At 35.7% G+C, this 23,613-nt stretch overlaps 1 protein-coding gene across 1 annotated transcript in view; it reads right to left on the reverse strand.

Moving 5' to 3' along the window:
- The window catches only part of LOC127859635 (1-phosphatidylinositol 4,5-bisphosphate phosphodiesterase delta-1-like), a 52,482-nt gene that overhangs the window by 22,283 nt on the left and 6,586 nt on the right, over positions 1-23,613 (reverse strand). Inside the window, 6 exon segments of the mRNA XM_052397141.1 lie at positions 432-498; positions 1,342-1,454; positions 1,966-2,095; positions 4,521-4,672; positions 10,804-10,874; positions 20,820-20,975. Of these exon segments, the coding sequence (XP_052253101.1) occupies positions 432-498; positions 1,342-1,454; positions 1,966-2,095; positions 4,521-4,672; positions 10,804-10,874; positions 20,820-20,975 (689 nt within the window).

The following is a 23,613-nucleotide window of genomic DNA, read 5'->3' on the forward strand; positions in this document are numbered from 1 at the left end:
TTTACACACATGTATTATGCCCAGTTTTATCAGAACAAGACACAAATGAATTAAGCACAGTTTTCCCAGGGCAAGGCTCATATTTATTATGTTGGGATGCTAAAAGGCATAAACAAGAAATAGCCAGGAACTTGATATATAGCCAGGAGCTTCATGAATACAAACCTTACAAACACAACCGCCCAGGTTTTCAACATGTTTGCAATAGCAGTAACATTTGATTATTACAAATGTAGGAAAATTGAAACAAAAACTTGTGTACGCGTGCATTTGGTTTAAACTTTAAGGTAGCTTTGAAATTTCAAGGACTGCAAGGGGCAAACAATTTACCAAGATACAAACATTCTATTCTCTGTGTGGTGATGATTGTTGTAAAATATGCGGAATGTTATGCCACCTTGTCTTACAACAAAACAACTCAAAATTGATACCTTCTGTTCCTGTGTTAAAAACATTTGCAGGTCAGATGAAGTCATGTACCCTACATCCTTTGCATAACTGAAAAATAACCAAAATTAAATGTACATATCAAAGTGAGGTTTGGTGATATAGAGGTTTGGTGATATAGAGGTTTGGTGATAAAGAGGTTTAGGGATAAAGAGGTTTGGTGGTCAAGAGGTTTAGGGATAAAGAGGTTTGGTGGTCAAGAGGTTTGGTGATCAAGAGGTTTGGTGATCAAGAGGGTTTGGTGATCAAGAGGTTTGGTGGTCAAGAGGTTTGGTGATCAAGAGGTTTGGTGATCAAGAGGTTTGGTGATCAAGAGGTTTGGTGATATGAACAGTTATTTTGTCATACCAGATCACTACTCATCACACTGTAAGCCATGCAGATGTCATACCAGATCACTACTCATCACACTGTAAGCCATGCGGATGTCATACCAGATCACTACTCATCACACTGTAAGCCATGCGGATGTCATACCAGATCACTACTCATCACACTGTAAGCCATGCGGATGTCATACCAGATCACTACACATCACACTGTAAGCCATGCGGATGTCTTACCAGATCACTACTCATCACACTGTAAGCCATGCGGATGTCATACCAGATCACTACTCATCACCCTGTAAGCCCTTCAAACACTGGAGATTATCATGCTTCTTTGCAATATTTAATTATTTTTTAGTCCCGCCGTTGTCTTAATACAATTTCTTTATAAATGATGCTTATAGTGTATGTAAACAAAATACAAAATGCATTGATATGGGCCATATGTTGTGAAGAAGGTCATCAACGAGGGATCATTGCAACAGATTAGTTGATGAAAATTAGTCCACAAGCCTTGCCTTTTGCTACACCATATTAAACTCGTCTGATGTCATGTGATACTTACATCATATAAAGCTCCTCAATTTCTGGTCTTTCTGTCAGACGCTTGTAGAACTGCACAAACTCATCACGGTCAAGGCTTGCTTTCTCTCCCTTGATTTTACGAGTATCTGCCGCCTGCAACAATGATCACCTGTTGAGTGGTGGTTACCAAAATAGAAAGTGAGAATTCACTGATAAAGTGTTAAGTGTATTAAATATAAAACCAGCTAAGAATGGTAGGTACTGGTATATAACTTTTAGCATTGATTTAAATTTAATTGTTATAATGCATATTAGTTTCAATATTCGTTTTTTACTGTTTTATGTACTTGGCAATAAACAGATCATGTGAGGTAAACCTCTAATTTGAATGGTGTATAGCGAAGTGTCCCTTAAATGTTAGATATTCATCTAGTAAAATTGACAACTTTTATAGTTCAAATGTTTCTAATTCGAAATATCCAAATATACCAACTAGATTTTGTCACAGAAGCAACAAGTAGCAATTGTGTTGCATGTTGTAAAATGTAGGCAGTTGTCATGTCACAGAGTTTTTAAAGTTAAAAAAGAAGAACTTCAGCACTTTTTTAAAGCATGAATACAAAATTATGTGTCCATTAAAATAAATAATACATCAATGACATACATTGAACATTTCCTTTACATATGAGCTGTCCATGTCGGCGTTGAGACTTTTCAGCAGTTTCATAACCTCTTCAAAATCAAGACTGTTGTCGGAATTTTTGTCAGCTCTGTCAAAAGCCTCACAGATCCATCTGCAATGGAAAACAATGATCGGATTAGAATTAAAGCACTCATACAGCAGTTTTGCTTTACAAAACCTTTTAAAAATTATAGGTTGTAAAATCAAGGGATCTTGGGAGCAGCCAACAGGGTCCATAGTCAAAAACAAGGGACAAAATTGTCACAAAACCAGGTTTTCATTGTGGAAAAAAATCTGATAAAGGGAGACAACTCAAACTGAACTTTTGAAATGAACAAACAAAATTAACCCCCTTTGTAAGTTTGTTTTAAAATAAATCTATTTTTAGTCGTGGCGACCTTGACATTGGAGATATTGACGTGATTCTTTAGTGCGACACACCGTCCCATGATGGTGAACAAATGTGCCAAATGATTTTTAAATCTCATAATGAATGACATAGTTATAGCCCAGACAAGCTCATTTATGGCTATTTTTTACCTTTGAACTCAAAGTGTGACCTTGACCTTGGAGATATTGACGTAATTTTTTCGCGCGACACACAGTGTAATGATGGTTAACAAATGTGCCAAATGATTTTAAAATCTCACAATGAACGACAAAGTTATGGCCCGGACAAGCTTGTTCCGCCCGCCCCCCAGCCTGCCAGCCAGCCAGCCCGCCAGCCAGCCAGCCCGCCCGCATTCGCCAATCTAATAACCAGTTTTTTCCTTTGGAAAACCTGGTTAATAAGAGAGTCAAATGCCCTATATTGCTCACCTGACAGCCCGATCATTTTAACTGTACTGAGCAAATTGTGTTTGCACTGTTTTGCAAACGACTTAAAAGGAAAACTGCCCGAACAAATTGCAGCCATGCTCAAAATAGACAAATTGTTTAAATACACTGAGCAGGTTTCAAGGAGAGTGGGTACAAAATATGACCTCTAGAGTGTTCAAATATTTGTACAAAAGCCATATAAGCAAGACTGCCCCACCTCATGGCTGCCATGTCTTCCATTGAACCAGAATCATATCTCACATGAGAGAAAACTCTAGAGAACAAATTCTCTAAGCAAGTTTCATAAATTTTACGTCAACAAATGTGACTTTCAGAGTGTGCTAAAACTTTTCTTTAATTTAACAAAGCTTTGACCCCACATGGCGCAGTATTGAACTTCACAAAGATATCATTGGAATAAATCTTCTGACCAACATTCATGACCATTGGAAGAGTGACTATTAAGTTTTTGACCACTGGAGACCTAGACTAAGTGCTAAATTTGGTCGAGATTTCATTGAGACAAATTTGTGACCAAGTTACATACATATTGGGCAATAAATTATATAGGCCTCAACAAAGTTCACGTGCCTTTTCTTTTAATTGATCTAGGAACCTTGTTTTGACTCCATTTAATCTTATTTCAAAACAGGTAAAGACATCATTGGGGGCAATGTTTTGATAATTTCTTAGAATCGGCAATAAATGCACAATATATTGTTTAGTTCTTTTTGTTATGTGACTGGGTGGAATAGTTGTTTGTTCTTATATTGGTCAGTTTTGACCTCTGTCAAGATATAATTAGGAAACTGTTCTGATAAAGTTTCATGAAAAATGGGCTATAAATATGCCCTATAAAATGTTCACAAGCCTTTTTCTGACCAAGTGGAATAGTTTTTGATCCTTCATGACCCAGTTTGAAACTCTTCCAATACATAAATGGAAATATGTTCAAACCAAATTTCTTTAAGATTAGGCAATACCCGTGCATTCTAGAGTGTTAATGAGGCAAATGTTGACAATAGATGTATGCTGGAGGAAGGACAGCAAATGAAAACCAAAGGCCATCACTTTGCCTTACCATAAGCATGTTTAAATCAGGAGAGCTTAAAAAGGAATGTTCTTAAATTCATTACATCTCTGTTTGTTTTGGGTTTATTATTTATTTTATTATTTATTTTACATAAATTGATTGAACTATTAAAATACTGTTTAACAGGTAAATTATAGCACCATTATTTACCACGAAACAATTGTGTCCGTGCAATTTATTACAAAAATTTACTAACGACTCAAGTTAAGATTTCTTTTCACATTTGTATGAATACATGCCCTAGACAGCAAACATTTTACATGCTTAACTAAGTCTTACTCTTATGCATTTAAACCAAGGGAACTCGTATTCAAAATTTATATTCAGAAAACTGGAGAGTAATTTTTAATTCAAGTTAACCCTTATCTCGTAAGAAACAAAGTGAAAACAGCTTTTGCAACCAGAATAAAACCAGAACAGCGTGTGAGTAACTCGCCGGTTGTTCAGGTTTTATGCTGTTTGCAGCTCATCAGTAACTAATATGGTTGGAAATGACGCCTTTAAAACTTGAATCTAGTAAGATAAAGATCTTTAACTAAATCAAACTTTCTAAGGGACTACAAATGCGTCAAAATATGCATCTAAGTAGTAAAAGGTTTAAAAGTTTGCAATTGTCAATGCATACATGGTGTCTGACTCGCTCTGTTTAAGGAATGTGTTCAGCTGCAGGGCATATCGCAGGCCTCTGACCCACTTGTCTCGTATCTCATAGCTGTGAGCCAACAGGTACAAAACCTCATGGTTGGAGCCAAACACCACACAGAACGCCTTGCATCTCTGAAACAATCAGCATGTTATGATTCATTTGAGCTGCTGTCAAGGAAAACTGGGCTTTATAACTTTGTGTAAAGTGTCATCCAATATTAGCCTGTGCAGTCTGCACCGTAAAAGTCTGTACAACACTTTTGGCCTAAAGTAAATTTTTGCTTGAAGAGACTTCCTTTCAACAAAAATTCAATGATGCAGAACATTATGTCTCTGGTTCAGGCCTAAGCACAGGCTTATCTGTCATGGCACTTTACCCACATGGACTAAGTCCAATTTTCCCACAACACTGAGCTCATTTTGATCACGCATAGTAGTGTCACTCAGGTTGTTTGTTTCTACACCCACTAAGGGCATTTTAAGGCATACTTGCCAAGTTAAATATCTTTAAAATTATGCACATGAAATACAAATAGCAGGTACGGTGAAGTGGGAAATACAGTTTGCCACCCCTGGATTGTTAAGAGAGTGCCTCATCCCTAGACCATCTGAGCTGTGTCAAGCAAAAATGGATCTTATGCCATGTGCGATGCGACCAGCGCAGCCCTAGATCAGCCCGCCCATTCAATCAGACTTATCAGGAGCTACATGGTTTGCTAATTAGATAGTGAAACCTTGCTTGCATGAAGTAACTCATCTTACAACTTTTATAAATCAGTGACATTAACAAGTAAACAAGTTTGCATTATCACAGAAGAAGTTTCATATTTAACTATAGTCAAAATAAGCCTTGTTGAAATCAAGGTTGATTCAAAACATCTTTCATCTTTAAATTAAATTAATTCAAATGTGGGACTCACTGTAATTTGTTAATATATCACAAATCACTTCTGACCAAATAAACTATAGTTAACTAAAAATACCTAACACAAGCCCCATGAAATCTCTACAGTTATTCATCACATGTACACCATTTGTTCTCCCTCCATAGTTATACATTCGTACTCAATTACGGGAGTGTTGGTAAAGCATATGGGAACTAGAAATGGTGCGGCAGAGGCTGACGCGTATCCCCAGGCCGCATGTTTGACCCAGGGGCGCCCCAGAGTTGGTAATGGGGCCATGCATAGTTGAGATTGACCGTATTGTCATAAGAGAAGTTATAGAAATGAAGAAATTATAGTAAAAGGCAATTTTGGATGGGCGTGGCCTATGTGGGCGGGGTGCCCCAGGGTTGGTAATGGGGCCATACATAGTTGAGATTGACCGTATTGTCATAAGAAAGGTTCAGTATCAATTTGATGTAAATCGGTGTAGAAATGAAGAAATTATAGTAAAAGGCAATTTTGGGTGGGCGTGGCCTATGTGGGCCGGGTGCCCCAGGGTTGGTAATGGGGCCATGCATAGTTGAGATTGACTGTATTGTCATAAAAGAGGTTCAGTATCAATTTGAAGTGAATCGGTGTAGAGATGAAGAAATTATAGTAAAAAGGCAATTTTGGGTGGGCGTGGCCTATATGTGGGCGGGGCGCCCCAGGGTTGGTAATGGGGCCATGCATAGTTCAGATTAACCCTATTGTCATAAGAGAGGTTCAGTATCAATTTGAAGTGAATCGGTGTAGAAATGAAGAAATTATAGTAAAAGGCAATTTTGGGTGGGCGTGGCCTATGTGTGCGGGGTGCCCCAGGGTTGGTAATGGGGCCATGCATAGCTGAGATTGACTGTATTGTCATAAGAAAGGTTCAGCATCAATTTGAAGTTAATCGGTGTAGAAATGAAGAAATTATAGTAAAACTGCAATTTTGGGTAGGCGTGGCCTGTGGGCGGGGCACCCCTGGGTTGGTTATGGGGCCATGCATAGTTGAGATTGACTGTTTTGTCATAAGAGAGGTTCGGTATCAATTTGAAGACAATCAGTGAGGAAATGAAGAAATTATAGTAAAATAACCTAAAAAAATGAGTGAAAATCTCTGACCCAGCCCCGCCCCAACCCCCATGACTTTTGACCCAGGGGTCAGATTAAAATTCCAAATAGTGCAGGGTCGCACATATGCTCATAGCTACCATGTGTGTAAGTTTCAAGGTTCTAGTGCTTATAATGTAGGAGGAGATAGTGGCCAGTACGGACAGACGGACGGCAGAGATAACCCCAATATCCCCACGCTTAAAAAAAAACGTGGGGATAATTAATGCTTTTTCAGCAAATTAAAATCTTTTCACAGTTCAGCTTTCCAAAGTACCTTTATTCTAACTAAAAAGCATGGCCAATACATGAAATCAATACTGAAACTATCCATTCCCTCCACAAGAGATCACGTAATGGATAATAGCATAATATTATCCTAGGTTTGAAAATCTCTTTGGAAAATCTCTCCAATCTCAGAGTAGATAAATGGATTTGAATAAAACCACACACCATTATTTTTGTCATGTACTTTTTCTTTCATTATAGGTAGTCAGTTATTTGGAGATCTGCATTTGCACTGAAATTGTATATGTAAGGAGACTCGATCCTAAACAGATAATCTCAGTTTGAGGTGTTAACCCATTTAAGCCTAGTGGACTCTCCCATCCTTCTAAATTGGATCAATTTATTTCCAAAATTAGGGATGTCTAGTATATTTATTTCTATATTTAGAATATTTCTTACAGAAATTCCTTTTAGCAAACAGCGCAGACCCTGATGAGATGCCGCATCATGCGGCGTCTCATTTGGGTCTGCGCTGTTTGCCAAAGCCTTTTTTCTAGATGCTAGGCATAAATGGGTTAACTAAACATTTGGTCTTGACTTCCAAGGTGGTCTCAAGTAGAGCAAAAATATTGTTAACAGTATTGTATTACTTTCTGTTTGGGTTTTATTTCCTCCTTGTAATGATTCAGTTTTTAATGTCAATAAAGGTTTAAGACTGGAAAATGAACATTTTCCCTAAAATTGTCATAAAAAATCATCTATCAATTCTTGTCTTGACCCTGGACAGACATACAGCAGAAATGGCGAAAGCCCTTTTGGACATTGCTGACCAACATTTCAAAGGTCCATGGTGAAATGCAAGATGGTAAGCCTTACTGTCCAGTAATTATTTCTTCCAAAGAATCTAATCCCCTTCTTACAACAACATTATTTTGTGGTTAGCGGTTCTTGACATTTCCGAAATTAAAAAGAGAATTTCCTTCCGATTTCGTTACAACCTTCAGTAGTACACAATAAATTCAGAGATTTATTTCAAATGTTAATGGTGCGAATCAAGTTTTGCCAACATAAGACTTAACTATTGATTTACAAAAATATTCGCACATATACGATGACGTTGCGTCGCAAATGTTTTGCAAACATGATTTCCAAGATGGCAAACAATAAAAGGAAATTATGATGCTCAGCAAAAATGACAAATAATAATCGAATTAATGACAGACTCATGATTAATATGTTAACTGTAATAGCATGTTAGTAAAATCGAAGATATTCCAAGGTAAACATTCTAAATATAGTAATTTACCCTAATTAAATGTATCATTAACACTCAAGCCTGTGTGCTGATATGTGTACATATTTTTGAAACAATGCAAAACTTGCAGCTTTAATGTATTTCCCAAAATCAGACTTGTGCCTTTTTGTTGCCTTTTTTTTAATCAACCAATATGTTAAAATTCCCTTTTTTAAATTAATTTTGCCATGCCTCTATGTCCTACTGGAATAAACACTTCTAATTGAGGCCTGTGAAATTTACAAAAGGCCTGTTGTTGTTTTTCCCCTTGTAAGCCATTCTTGCCTATAAATTGTGACAGCCTTTTGCTATGTCAGATACAGACAGGATCCACCATAAAACTATTGTATCAGCCCACCATAAAACTATTGTATCAGCTGTAGACAATGAAAGGCAGACACAAAAGCTTGACTCAAAACTCAGCATTAAGTGTTGTCCCATATAAGCTTTTGCAGTCTACAAAGGCAAATCAGGGATGACACTTTCCCCTTTTATTGAAGTTGTCTTTTGTAGGAAGTCTCTTCCAAAAAAGAGCTCCGAACTCGGAGGCAGATGTCCCCCCAAAAAGGGCCTTGACAAGAGTGTTAACAAGGTTTTACTATAGCCATATAAGGAAAAATGCCCCGCCCCCTAGCGCCATGTTTTTCAACCAACCAGCATCATTTTCAAACTCGACCAAGATATTATTGGGATGAATCTTCTAACCAAGTTTCATGAAGATTGTTCAATAAATGTGGCCTCTAGAGTGTTAACAAGATTTTACAATAGCCATATATAGCCATATAAGGAAAAATGCCCCGCCCCTTGGCAGCCATGTTTTTCAAGCAAAGGTTACCATTTTTGAACTCATCCAAGTTATCAGTGGGACAAATCTTCTGAGCAAGTTTCATAAAGATCAGAAAATAAATGTGGCCTCTAGAGTGTTAACAAGGTTTTACTATAGCCATATAAGGAAAAATGCCCCGCCCCTTGGCGGCCATGTTTTTCAACCAACTGGCATCATTTTCAAACTCGTCCAAGATATTATTGGGATGAATCTTCTCACCAAGTTTTATGAAGATCAGACAATAAATGTGGCCTCTAGAGTGTTAACAAGATTTTACTATAGCCATATATAGCCATATAAGGAAAAATGCCCCGCCCCTTGGCAGCCATGTTTTTCAAGCAAACGTCACCATTTTCGAACTCATCCAAGATATCATTGAAACCAATCGTCTGACCAAATTTCATGAAGATTGGACAATAAATGTGGCCTCTAGAGAGTTAACAAGGCAAATGTTGACGCTGCACAACAGAGGACGGACAAAAAGTGATCACAAAAGCTCACCATGAGCACGCTGTGCTCAGGTGAGCTAAAAAATCGAGAGCATCTCCATATGCCTAAGGATTATGCTGCAATCATGTTAAAATAGATTTTAACAAGGGCTGTTTGTAAAACATGCATGCCCCCCTATATGGGCTATAAGTTGTAGTAGCAGCCATTGTGTGAATACGTTTTTTGTCACTGTAGTAGAGTAGTAGTAGAAGTAGTAGTAGTAGTAGTAGTAGTAGTAGTTGTAGTAGTAGTAGTAGTAGTAGTAGTAGTAGTAGTAGTAGTAGTAGTAGTAGTAATAGAGTAGTAGTAGTAGTAGGTGGTGGTAGCAGAAGAAATAGTAGTAGTAGTAGTAGAAGTGGTAGTAGTAGTAGTAGTAGTAGTAGTAGTAGTAGTAGTAGTAGTAGTAGTAGTAGTAGTAGTAGCAGTAGAAGTAGTAGTAGTAGTAGTAGTAGTAGTAGTAGTAGTAGTAGTAGTAGAAGAAGTAGAAGTGGTAGTAGCAGCAGCAGCAGCAGCAGCAGCAGTAGTAGTAGTAGCATGCATTACAAAAATGCTGTTAGCCTTACATTTGGTAAAATTTAAATATATTACAAGGGAGGCAAATCTGTAACAATACATTTTAACTTATTGCATTTGTTTCCCCTGTAGTGTATTACCTCCCCTGTCCTGCTTATATTTATATTAATCAACAAAATTAAACATTAACACAATATTTAATATACAAAATATACAAAAAATCTCATATACTGATAATATTTTTACTGATCCACTGTATTTTACTAAAAGGATGACGTTTCATTGGACTGATAATTATAGATTTAGGATTACAGACCAGTTGCTTCAGTAATATTGTTCAGAGTGTGTCCTGTTGGCCGCGTATGCATAAGTTGAATTATCATTCGAGTCACCGTGACCTTGACCTTTGACTTAGTGACCTCAAAATCAATAGGGGTCATCTGCGAGTCATGATCAATGTACCTATGAAGTTTCATGATCCTAGGCCCAAGCGTTCTTGAGTTATTATCCGGAAACCACCTGGTGGACGGACGTACCGACACCTGGTGGACGTACCGACCTACCGACATGAGCAAAGCAATATACCCCCTCTTCTTCGAAGGGGGGCATAACAAATCTATTTTACAAGCACATTTGGGACTCGCTCTGTGACGAGGAAGTTGAATGAATGTGCGTCAAGTGTCAACTCAGATTAGTCTGTGCAGTTCGCAGATGCTAATCAGGGACAACACTTTCTGCTTTTATTATATTATTTTTCGTTTACAGAAAGTCTTTTCTTAGCAAAATCAAGTTTAGGCCGAAAGTGTCCGCTTTACAAACATACATTAAACCCCTTTCCACAGAGCACAGTCCTTTTATATTCCTGAATAAAAAGACCCACTGTACTCACGTCATGATGATCCAGTCGCTTGGCATAATCTTTTTCTCCCTCTCTTACTTCTTCAATTGACGATAGTGGCCCTTGATAATAAAAGGTTTTTAAAAGCAAAGTTGTACCACAAGATTATCTTACCAAAAGAAACACACTTCTCAAAGAAGAATGGCAAAATTACAAACAACTAACTCTTTCAGTGCGGGAACCGAATTTTGAAGGCCTTTGCAAACAGTTTGGATCCAGATGAGACGCCACAGATGTCGCTTCTCATCAGGATCCAAACTGTTTGCTATTCTAATAGTATTCTTTGAAAAAAATCGAAGAAAATGCTTACTTTAGAAATTCAGCAGACAACATTTTAGCAGGCGACAAATTTCCCAACATGCAAAGGGTTAAAACAAAAACATAAAAGGCCTAGGTGCGCTCACCTGGGATCAAAAGATTATCCATTTGTAATGTAACGGGTTGTAATGGGTATATTTAAGTAAAATGTATATGCAATGTATTTTATTATTATGAGTTTATTTTTTGAAAGGATAATAGATATATTTCAGTAATATGTAACGAACAGAAAAATATAAGAATCGTGACTCGCAAAATGCATATAAACAATTAGAAGGTACATTTAGCGGGAAGAAGCGACATTCCGATAGGTATATTTCAGTAATATGTAACGAACAGAAAAATATAAGAATCGTGACTCGCAAAATGCATATAAACAATTAGTAGGTACATTAAGCAATACAAATTGGAGATGTCAAATTAAATGGAGACCCGCGAGTACAGAGGCGTAAAAGTCCGGTATGCACACATTTGACGCCCATTACTTGATGACAGGCGTGGGTCACGAATTAGGCGAGTACGTAACGAAATTGGTATAAAAGCGGAGTAATTTTAACGGACCAGGAGCCATTTGACCCATTCGAGCCAATCGAGTAGAGTAGTCACGCTTTCTTGACGTGGCGGCCAATAGGCCGCCGCGCTGCAAAATTGTACTTCATGAACATTAGAAGCGTTGTGTTAGAAAATATTCAACAGAAATAAATCTCGATGGAAACAGAAATGAACTTTAGTTGATACTGTGTGTTCACAATGTGTAATTACGTGACACATTGATCAAATCTGCCTTTGTGTTTTTTGAGTAATAAGTTTGACATCTGACTCAGCATTTTTACCCCTTATGAGACAAATTTTATGAGGACTGTCAGTGACATTAATGGAAGACATGTTTTGTGCCATGTTGGAAATAAGGCAGAGAACAGGGCTTCAGGTTGATTGACCATTTTCGAATCATGAAATAATATGTCATAGTTTGCAAATATTTCAACTTTTCAATTATGATTGACTGTATTTAATGGAACGCCATATACACCAGTATAAGACCATAATATACATGTTAAATTATCTTAAACTTATCTCATATGAAGCTGTGACAGGCACTATATGAACTAGAGCTTTGTCACAGACGTGACATACCCCCACATGCTGCATTGACACAGAATATTTTGCATGCTGTCTCCACAAAACAAGAGAAGCTAATTTATGGCGATTCTTAAAAATTATTATGCCATTATCATTTATGGCCATTTTGACCTTTGAAATCTTGAATTCTTTCCCATGACACGCCATCCAATTACTGTGAAAAAAATAATGAACTGAGTCATTTTAAAAATCTCACAATGAATGACATAGTTATGGCCCGTACAAGCTATTTTTGGCCATTTTTGAATTTTGAGCTCCAAGTGTGACCTTGACCTTGGAGATATTGACTCGATTCTTTCCCATGACACACCGTCCAATAATTGTGAACAAATGTACCGAGTTATTTTAAAATCTCACATTAAATGATATAGTTATGGCAGGGACAAGATCATTAATGACATTTTTTGATTTTTGAACTCAAAGTGTGACCTTGACCTTGGAGATATCGATGTATTTTTTTTGGCATGACACACCGTCCAATAATTGTGAACAAATGTACTGAGTAATTTTAAAATCTAACAATAAGGCCAGAATTCTTTAATAAAATGATTTTCAGACCCGCCGACTCCAATTTTTGACGAAATCCCCCCCCAAAAAAATCTCTTTTTTTTTTCGGATGCCGAAAGGTGGCTTTTAAACACGAAATGCTTGCCAGGTTTAAGAAAAAGTTCAAATAAGTTATAAATCATCATAATAAACCCAGTTTTAATTACCCACATTAATACGTGAACAACCTTCATCATGTACATGTGCTGGAATTTACCAAAAGCTACTCCATCATTGTTTGTTCAAGAACGCTACAACGCTTTCAGCAGCAAAGTCGGCTTATTTCCCAATAATTATGTTACCTTCAAATCAAATCCTGAATGGAATCGATTTGTTAGTAAACATTGTTCTATTTTTTACAATTTCATAAATTGATAGTATTAAAACGATTTTAATTTAACAGGTGCTCGAAATGCGAAACCCATTTACGCCTATCAACTTTAAACCTTCCATATTTTATGCAAAAATACGGTCATATTTTAGAGAATAATAATTAATGTGTTGTTTAATGCAGTTGTAGTGAAGAATGTTTGCATATAATATGTTTTTTTTTGTTATTTTCAGTGGGTACGAAACTTCGGTTTTGTTCCGAACTGGTTCGTACCAAAAGTTCAAAAATCGCAAAATCAACAGTTTTTAAAACGATTTCAAGCCATGAATGTCCAAATTAAATAGTCAAGTTTATGGGGGTTATTATCGGATTAACGGCTCCTGTATGACATTGAACTATCAATTATGTTATCCTGGGATAAACTGTCACGAAGATCAATAATTATAACGATTATTAGCCATATAATTAGGGACGCTATTTCCTTAATCAATACCATGACAAAAACACATGTTAACTTGTTTCAACAGACATTTGTGAGCATTTATGTTTAACAGTTCCATTAATATAATGTTCTGGGACCGATATATTTTAATTAAGATACCAACTATTTCTGAAATCAAAAGTAGGTCTTTCACTCATTGTACTATATTTCGGATATGTTAAAATTCAGACATATAAAGATAGTGATATTTATGTGTTGATTTGTTGTATATAGTTTGTAAAAATATGTTTTGTGTTATTTCAGACAACAATAATGGATAGTGGCAATTATCCTGGGCCTTTCTGTCAAGAAATATTTGTGAAAAATATTCATTTAATTCAACCTGGAAATCAACCACCACAGCTAACAGAAAGCTTTTAACAATAGGTGTTGTTTTAGAATTTGTGAAACTTGATAATAAACAGAAGTTGATGTATATCATGTCCAAATGACCAAATGTATAAACTGTTTTACAATTTGAATTTAGATGCTTTATTTTCTGATGTTTGATTTATTTTTCCTTTCAGATGATGTATATTTGTGTGATTCTAGGTTTTAATAAATAATTCTGAAACATTTATGCAGCATACTGTTACATTATTATTAACTTTATTATATTATGTTGGTAATCTGGTTTATCAAGTGGAAAAAATGTTATTTATATAAAAATAAAGCTTATTAAGACTTATGAAGATACATAGAGAATAATAAGTTGGTGATGTGGATGGAGAATGGTTATCTGGCAAGTCGGAGGAAGTTATCGGGTGAGCTGAAGGCGAACTCGATAAGATCCTCCAATAAGCCAGATAACCATTCTCCATCCACGTCACCAACCTATTATTCTATTTATCCTGTCACATTTACAACATTCGTTGAAATGTTTCTAAAATATATAGTTTTCCAGTATTTTGTGTTTAAATATTTAATATGGGAAAAAACACGGCGCAGCAAAAACATTGTGACGTCACGTCATGCAAAACGGTAAGGCTAGCTTCCGTCTTGTTAAACAACAAAGAAATCGAGTCAATCGTTATTAATACAATACACAAAGACAAAATTAAGCTGTTAAAATAATAAATTTTTAAACAAACAGTACTTTACACGTATGTTGTAATTTTTTTAATTGAAAACAAGTATATTTTATAAATAGAAAATAGTACTGGTGTGCGCATGCGCAGACAGCAACTGAAGGATATTCAAGGTCACATGGTCATCTAGCCTAATATCTTTTGGGATATTAGGTTACCTGGTTATTGGGCTGATTTAAAGGCATGTGACAGGATAATTATTGTTATTTATGTATTAACATACTTCTCAAAGTTATAAAAATACTGTCAATGCTATTATTCATTAATGTAGTAATGTTCATTAAATGATTGTCCTTATTAATAAAGTTTGATTTACCGGCGGTTTTCACACCGCAATAAAGTGGCAACAACTTTTTATGGGCCAGGGAAACCCCTGAAAGGCGTTTTGTTATGCTATTTGTATTTGTCTACAGTATTGATTTTTACTGGACAATATAAAACTGTTAAATGCTTCTTTTAAACCTCAATAACTTTTTGTTGTTTGTTGAGATACAGTATTTTTAATGCAAAATATGGATTCCTTGTGAAAAAAAACCCATAGAGGCAAGTTTTAACAAAATGAGACAATTAAAACAAAAAAATAAATTCAAATGATAGCAAAATGAAGAAAAGTTATTTTGTTCCAGGCACTAAGTCCGCAAAACGCAAGGAACTATGACCTAAATGCTCAGCAAAAAAATTACCAAAAAGTTTATTATGGACAAGTGAAAAAAATGCATAACTTTTGAACCAGTTAAGATATTTTTAAAATTCAAACTAATTTAAAAACTGCACATCAAGACAGTCTGATTTTGACCATTTTGCACATCAACAAGTTTAAAAAAAATCACTGCGGTTACTTAGTAAAAAGAACTTCATACCATAACATTTTTAAAACAAGAGCACCGCTTTGCGGGTGCAGACCGCTCATCTATTTTCTTTTTAAAGGTGAAGGGACTCTCATTTTCAATCACAAAGAAGGGAGGGGTGGAGTGAAGAGGGGTGTATAGTGTGGGGGTGTGGACATTTATTACATTATCTTCCAAAAATGTGAAAAAAATGCAAAAAAAAAAAAAATCGGGGGTGTGGGGTGTGGGGGGATTCTTGGGTGCGATGGTTGGACTGTATTTCAAACATAAAATAATAAAAATAAATATTTGTGTTTTTAACCGTTTCAAAAAAAAAAATTGGGGGGGGGGGTGAGGTTGGGGGGGGGGGGGGTATAGTGTGAGGGTGTGGTGGTAATTTGTGAGATGATCTTTAAAAAAAAAAAAAAATTAGGGGGGGGGGGGGGGGGTGGGGAATTCGGGTGGGGGGAGGGATTCTTGGGTGCGATGGTTGGACGGTATTTCAAACATAAAGTAATAAAAATAAATAGTTGTGTTTTTAAACCGTTTAAAAAAAATTGGGGAGGGGGGGGGGGGTATAGTGTGAGGGTGTGGTGGTCATTTGTGAGATGATCTTAAAAAAAAAAAAAAAAAATAGGGGGGGGGGCACGGGGGATGGTTTGGGTGGAGTCTATTGTGGTATGTAAGGTAAGAGTAACTTTGTCAAAGTATCAATCAAATCTAATCATAAATAAAGAAGTTATGGCAATTTTAGCAAAATTTAATAATTTGACCTTGAGAGTCAAGGTCATTCAAAGGTCAAGGTAAAATTCAACTTGGCAGGTACAGTAACCTCATGATAGCATGAAAGTATTTGAAGTTTGAAAGCAATAGCCTTGATACTTAAGAAGTAAAGTGGATCGAAACACAAAATTTAACCATATATTCAAAGTTACTAAGTCAAAAAAGGGCCATCATTCCGTAAAAATGACATCCAGAGTAATGCAACATGTCCTTTAACTGTACCCTTATGATAGTTTGCGAGTGGTCCAAGTATAAAAGCAATATCTATTATATTTTAGGGGTAAAGTGGACCAAAACACAAAACTTAACCAAACTTTCAATTTTCTAAGTTTAAAGGGCCCATAATTCCGTCCAAATGCCAGTCAGAGTTACATAACTTTGCCTGCACAGTCCCCTTATGATAGTTAATAAGTGTTGCAAGTATGAAAGCAATAGCTTTGATACTGTAGGAATAAAGTGGACCTAAACACAAAACTTAACCAAATTTTCAATTTTCTTAGTATAAAAAGGGCACATAATTCTGTCAAAATGCCAGTCAGAGTTACATTACTTTGCCTGCACAGTCCCCTTATGATAGTAAGTAAGTGTTGCAAGTATGAAAGCAATAGCTTTGATACTTAAGGAATAAAATGGACCTAAACACAAAACTTAACCAAAATTTTCAATTTTCTAAGTATAAAAAGGGCACATAATTCTGTCAAAATGCACGCCAGAGTTATCTAACTTTGCCTGCCCAGTCCCCTCATGATAGTAAGTAAGTGTACCAAGTTTGAATGCAATAGCATTGATACTTTCTGAAAAAAGTGGACCTAAACGCAAAACTTAACCAAAATTTTCAATTTTCTAAGTATAAAAAGGGCACATAATTCAGTCAAAATGCATGCCAGAGTTATCTAACTTTGCCTGCCCAGTCCCCTCATGATAGTAAGTAAGTGTACCAAGTTTGAATGCAATAGCATTGATACTTTCTGAGAAAAGTGGACCTAAACGCCAAACTTAACCGGACGCTGTAGCCGACACCACGCCAAGGTGATGACAAAAGCTCATATTTTTTTTTTTTAAATAGATGAGCTAATGAGTGCATATTTGGTCACCCATCTTCTTTTCTTTCTTTTTTTTACTCCATCCTCTTACCCGACACTTTTAGAAGAAAAATCCGAAAATCATTTTATAAAAAAATTCTGGCCTAAATGACATAGTTATGGCCAGGACAAGATTTTTTATGGCCATTTTTTACCTTTGAACTCAAAGTGTGACCTTGACGTTGCAGATATCGAAGTAATTCTTTCGCATGACACACTGTCCAATTATGGTGAACAAATGTGCCAAATGATTTTAAAATCTCACAATGAACAACATTGTTATGGCCCGGACAAGCTCATTTATGGCAATTTTTTACCTTTGAACTCAAAATGTTACCTTGACCTTCGAGATAATGACGTTATTCTTTTGCATGACACACTGTCCAATGATGGTGAACAAATGTGCCAAATGATTAAAAAATCTCACAAAGAACAACATAGTTATGGCCTGGACAAGTTCATCTATGGCCATTTTTGACATTTGAACTCAAAGTGTGACCTTGACCTTGGAGATATCGATGTAAATCTTTCGCATAACACACCGTCTAATGATGGTGAATACATGTGCCAAATGAGTTCAAAGTCTCACAATAAATGATAAAGTTATGGTCCAGACAAGCTCATTTATAGGCATTTTGACCTTTGAACTCCAAGTGTGACCTTGACCTTGGAAATATTGACGTACTTCTTTCGCATGACACACTGTCCCATGATGGTGAACAAATGTACCAATTAATTTTAAAATATAACGATAAATGACATAGTTATGGTTGATCTGGACAAACTTTCGGTTTAAAACAGACTAAGTGACCCCGTGACCTAGTTTTTGACCCAACATGACCCATATTCAAATTTTACATAGACATCATCTAGATACAACTTCTGACCAAGTTTGGTTAAGATCAGATGATATTTTCGGGACAGACAGACCGACAAAGTGACTCCTATATAGCCCCCCTTACCAATGGTACTTCAATGGTAATTGGGGTATAACTACAACATACAGAGATCTGTAAGACTGCATCAGGCACTATATGAGCTACAGTGTACAAAGACTGCATTAAAAAGTTAAGATAAAACACACGGTGTGTTCTGTTACATGTACCCTTTAAATAGTATATGTAAGGTAATGACAACCAAATGAAGTAAACTATTTGTAGACTTTTCAGCTGTGCAAAAATACATACAGCTTAATTGAAACATTATTTCTATCTATGGTACGTATATGAATTAAGTATCTGTAAACACATATCCTTTTCATTTTAAGTCCTAAATATTTAATGCTTTATGACATGAACATTACATACCTATCATCTTCATCATTACTAACTGCAGTTTATTGATTTAGAATGTTAGTGCTTTCGTTCCAAAGAATGATTTTATGAAAAAAAATATGATTTCACATATAAAAAAAGCTTCTATTTTGTAAAACATGATCTTTAATTGATTAAAACTGCACACACCCGGGATTCGAGAATACATTTTGTGAATGTATGTAAAAACCCTGTCAGTTGAAGACCAGCCTGTCTTTTTTCATGAGACATTGTTTTTTACTGATGAACATCTTTCCTTACAATTCCTATCTGTCATGCCTGGCATTGGCAGGAAGGAAATTTGAACCCCTTGATTTAACTATCTGCTGGGTTATAGGCAACAGGCCAAGTCAGTTGGGCTCCAACCTGTGACACCCTGCTTCGGTAGCACACACCCATATCACAGATGGTTGGCATACTATGAACTTAACTTTATTGAGTTGTTTTGTTATAATGCTGTATTTAATAAGTCATAAACATAAGTTATATTATCTAGTTCACACCACTTTATAAGTGAGTGGGCTCATTCAAATGACTTGGACATAACTCTAGTCTCTGTTTTATCTTCATGTGTGAAGCATGCTAAACACACGATGCTTTCAAGGTTAAATCGAGGACTTTAATAACCAATGGTTATTGTTCTTCCAATACTATGTTATTATTGTAAGTTTTCAAAACTTAAACATGTTAAGGCAATTTAATTCAATTACGCTTATTTCTTTTTTTTGTATATTGTTTGCATATATGTTTATACAAATGCCCAGCTAGCACATAACGTTTAAATAAGGTTATGATTAAGTTCTTTTAGGTTATGATTACACAGAACGTTCCCAGAATGTTTTCAGAACATTGTAACAAAAATCAAACTATCAGTATTCGTAACTTATTTTAGTTATATGAAATATATGTTATGAAAGTCACATTTGAACAGTGTGTTTGTACAATCCTAGGATGTATTGGTGGACTTTAAAAGTGTAACGTTCCTCTAACGTTCTTACAACGTTTTTGTCTGAATGTTTTCAGGAAACCAAATTTCAATGTACATTTTACTGTTTTGAGTCCCTGTGACCTTGACCTTTGACCTGAAAATCAAAAGGGGTCATCTGCCAGTCATGATAAATGTACCTATGAAGTTTCATGATCCTAGAGGCCTAAGCATTCTTGAGTTATCATCCGGAAACCATTTTACTTTTTCAAGTCACTGTGACCTTGACCTTTGACCTAGTGACCTGAAAATCAATAGAGGTCATCTGCCAGTCATGATCAATGAACCTATGAAGTTACATGAACCTAGCCCAAGGCGTTCCTGATTTATCATCCGGAAACCATCTGGTGGACGGACCGTCGGACCGATCGACCGACATGTGCAAAACAATATACCCCCCTCTTCTTCGAAGGGGGGCATAAAAATATAGCAACACTTACCCTGGTTTCCGGTTGGTAATTTTCATGAAACACTTTATTTTTTCGAACAAAGCATCAATTAACCTAATTTCCAGTTGGTCATTATTTTGAAACACTTATGTTTATACCAACATAGCAACACTTAACCTGGTTAACAGTTGGTTATTTTTATGACACACTTTTTAAATTGATATAGTTTGTACAGATTGCATAAGCATGAATAATGGAAGCAGTATTGTACAATGCTGATGTCATCATAAAAATGTTAAGAGTTTAAACAATATCTTTTAATAATGGCAAGATATGGGCATTAATCTGAACTGAATGTGGCCTCTAGTGTTCATAACGTCATTGTTAAGAATGCCCTACAAACCACTGGCAAAAGATGATCACAAAAGCTCACAATGGGTATGTTGTGTTTTATACGTTGAGCTTAAAATATGTTTCCACTTCACCATAACTTAATTAAAATACTGTTCAAAACTTAACTAATTTGGCCAGCCTTTTAAAGAAAATAAGTCATTCAAAATTTTTGGAATAAAAAACTGAATACATGTTTTCAAGTTTGTGACACAAAAATACTATTTAACTGACTTATACAGAATAATTTAATTGTTTTTAATTTGTGTGACACAAAAATACCACTTTTTCAGAAGACACAATACTTTTAAAAATTATTTTTTGATACACTCACATGATGTGTTTTTCTTCCGGAATCTTTTCTCTGACCCAGTGTAGTAAAGTCGGAGAGATTTCGAGTCCAAACAGAAGTGACGCGTGTATAAGATTCCACCACCTTTAATCTTGTTTAAATCGTCACCTGCACTTAGTTCATGCAGTAGATCGTCCACTGAAATCAGAAAATATATGTTTTTGTAAAATTTGCAAACTAAAAATTATTTCTGTGATAGCTTTGTAGCTTGGATTAACTATTGTGTTCTGCAGTTATACATTTTATTTTAAAAATAATGCCAGTAATTTGAACAGATAATAAGTTGTCTTTTTTGCTGATTTTATGCCGTTATTTGGTCATATTCCAAATGGCAAATATTTCCCAAATCTAGTCCAAATATTCCCAATTGATTGTTTGACTTTTTGATATTTAGCAATTTCATAAATTACTGTTCTATTGTTGTTATATCCATTTTACTTATATGTTCAAACTTTATATATCAAAGCAATCTTTTTTTTATTCAAATAAATTGATGGTAAATTATGTTGTTTCTTTGATTATCAAGGACATAACCAACAAGAATGCCATGATGGCCCTGGAGGCTATTCTAAATTTAAGACACCATAAAGATACAAAATAATATAGCCTTTTAGCATATGTTTGAAGTTTAGCACTGACAACTTATTTTAATGGACCAATCACACAATTATTTCATTAAATTAAGTCAGAACACATCCTATAACCATTTTTTTTTACAGAGAAAGAAATGCAAGTTTAAGTTATTCCATTATAACAAGTATATTAGCTAACAATAAAAAACTTCCAAGAAATTCTGGTTCATACAGTTAAGAACACATATTAAATTGATCCATTAATTATGCAACACATTAAAACTTATTTATGACTTCACATGGAACAAAAGGAAAAATAAACCTACCTTCCTTCTCAAATTGTGAAAACTTAATATCACAGGCCTCTGACATGTGATCCGAAATATTTTTCCAGGACAAGTGCTTCAAACAGGAAGTGGAGAGTGTATAATCATGTCTTCTATTTGATTGTTTCATGTTTGTCAGATTTAATTATTTTAAGTAGCAATAATTCCTCTTTTTGATATTTAAAACACTAAGTATTTAGCAATGGTAAACATAACACATAGATTTGGTTATTTTAACATCACAATTACGTAGATTTTCGGTTAAAAATTAAACTGATTAGGTCTGATAAGACATGGTATGAACAATATCATTACTGTTTACACATGCAGATGTATTTTTCGGTAATGAATAGACTGGATAAAGTTACAGGTATTTCTTACATTTATTTAATACTTATCTGCATTGAGTTAGGCCACACAAATGATTAAATGTTCATCTTTTTCATAACCTTAAAATGATAAATAACATAAAACTATTTTTATTCTATTATTGAGCCTTCAGCATCAGCGCTTCCACTAGCTTTGAAAATTTGGAAGTCCTGGCCCGGGCATACATTGTCGAGGGTTTTCCATATATGAGGCTGGAGTATTCTGACTAAGTTTCCAGCCTTTTCCAGCGTCAATATTATAAACATTATAAGAGGGCCATGATGGCCCTAGTTCGCTCACCTTAGAGGAGTGGGTTCATTTAATCTTTACCAAATGTCAAACTTGACCTAGATATTGTCCACACAAACATCCTGGTCAAGTTTCATCATTATTTCATCTGCAAGTCATGATTAATGTACCTATGCAGTTTCATGATCCTAGGCGTAAGCATTCTTAAGTTATCATCCGGAAGAAAACCATTTTACTAAGTTGAGTCACTGTGACCTTGACAGCCATTGTGTGAAAACGTTTTTTGGCACTGTGCCCTTTCCTTTGACCTAGTGACCTAATAATCAATAAGGGTCATCTGCGAGTCATGATCAATATACCTATGAAGCTTCATGAACCTAGGCATAAGCGTTCTTGAGTAATCATCCAGAAACCATTTTACTATTTCAGGTCACCGTGACCTTGACCTTTGACCTAGTGACCTGAAAATCAATAGGGGTCATCTGCAAGTCATGATCATTGTACCTATGAAGTTTCATGATCCTAGGTATAAGCGTTCTTGAGTTATCATCCAGAAAACATTTAACTATTTCAGGTCACCATGACCTTGACCTTTGACCTAGTGACCTGAAAATCATTAGGGGTCATCTTCGAGTCATGATCAATGTACCTATGAAGTTTCATGATCCTAGGCATTAGCGTTCTTGAGTTATCATCTGGAAACCAATTTACTATTTTGGGTCACCGTGACCTTGACCTTTGACCTAGTGACCTGAAAATTAATAGGGGTCATCTGCGAGTCATGATCAATGTACCTATGAAGTTTCATGATCCTAGGCCTAAGCAACTTGAGTTATCATCCGGAAACCATTTTACTATTTCGGGTCATCGTGACCTTGACCTTTGACCTAGTGACCTGAAAATCAATAGGGTTTATTTGCAAGTCATGATTAATGTTTCTATAAAGTTTCATGATCCTAGGCATAAGCCTTCTCGAGTTATCATCCGGAAACCATTTTACTATTTCGGGTCATCGTGACCTTGACCTTTGACCTAGTGACCTAAAAATCAATAGGGGTCATACGTCTTGTCAAAATTGGGGTTGTGATTATCGAGCAATTTGCGTCACCTGTCAAGTTTTGTGTAGCTGGGCTATTATCAAAACATGTGAAACGGCAAACGACTTCACACCTCCATTGTTTGTTTAACGCCGGTAATGTCAGAAATGGTGTTGAGAAGTTTGAGTCGTTAAAGACTCCTGTCAATTATAGATCCTCGAAA

This window comes from Dreissena polymorpha, chromosome 15 (assembly GCF_020536995.1).
Source record: "Dreissena polymorpha isolate Duluth1 chromosome 15, UMN_Dpol_1.0, whole genome shotgun sequence".
Lineage (NCBI taxonomy): Eukaryota > Metazoa > Mollusca > Bivalvia > Myida > Dreissenidae > Dreissena > Dreissena polymorpha.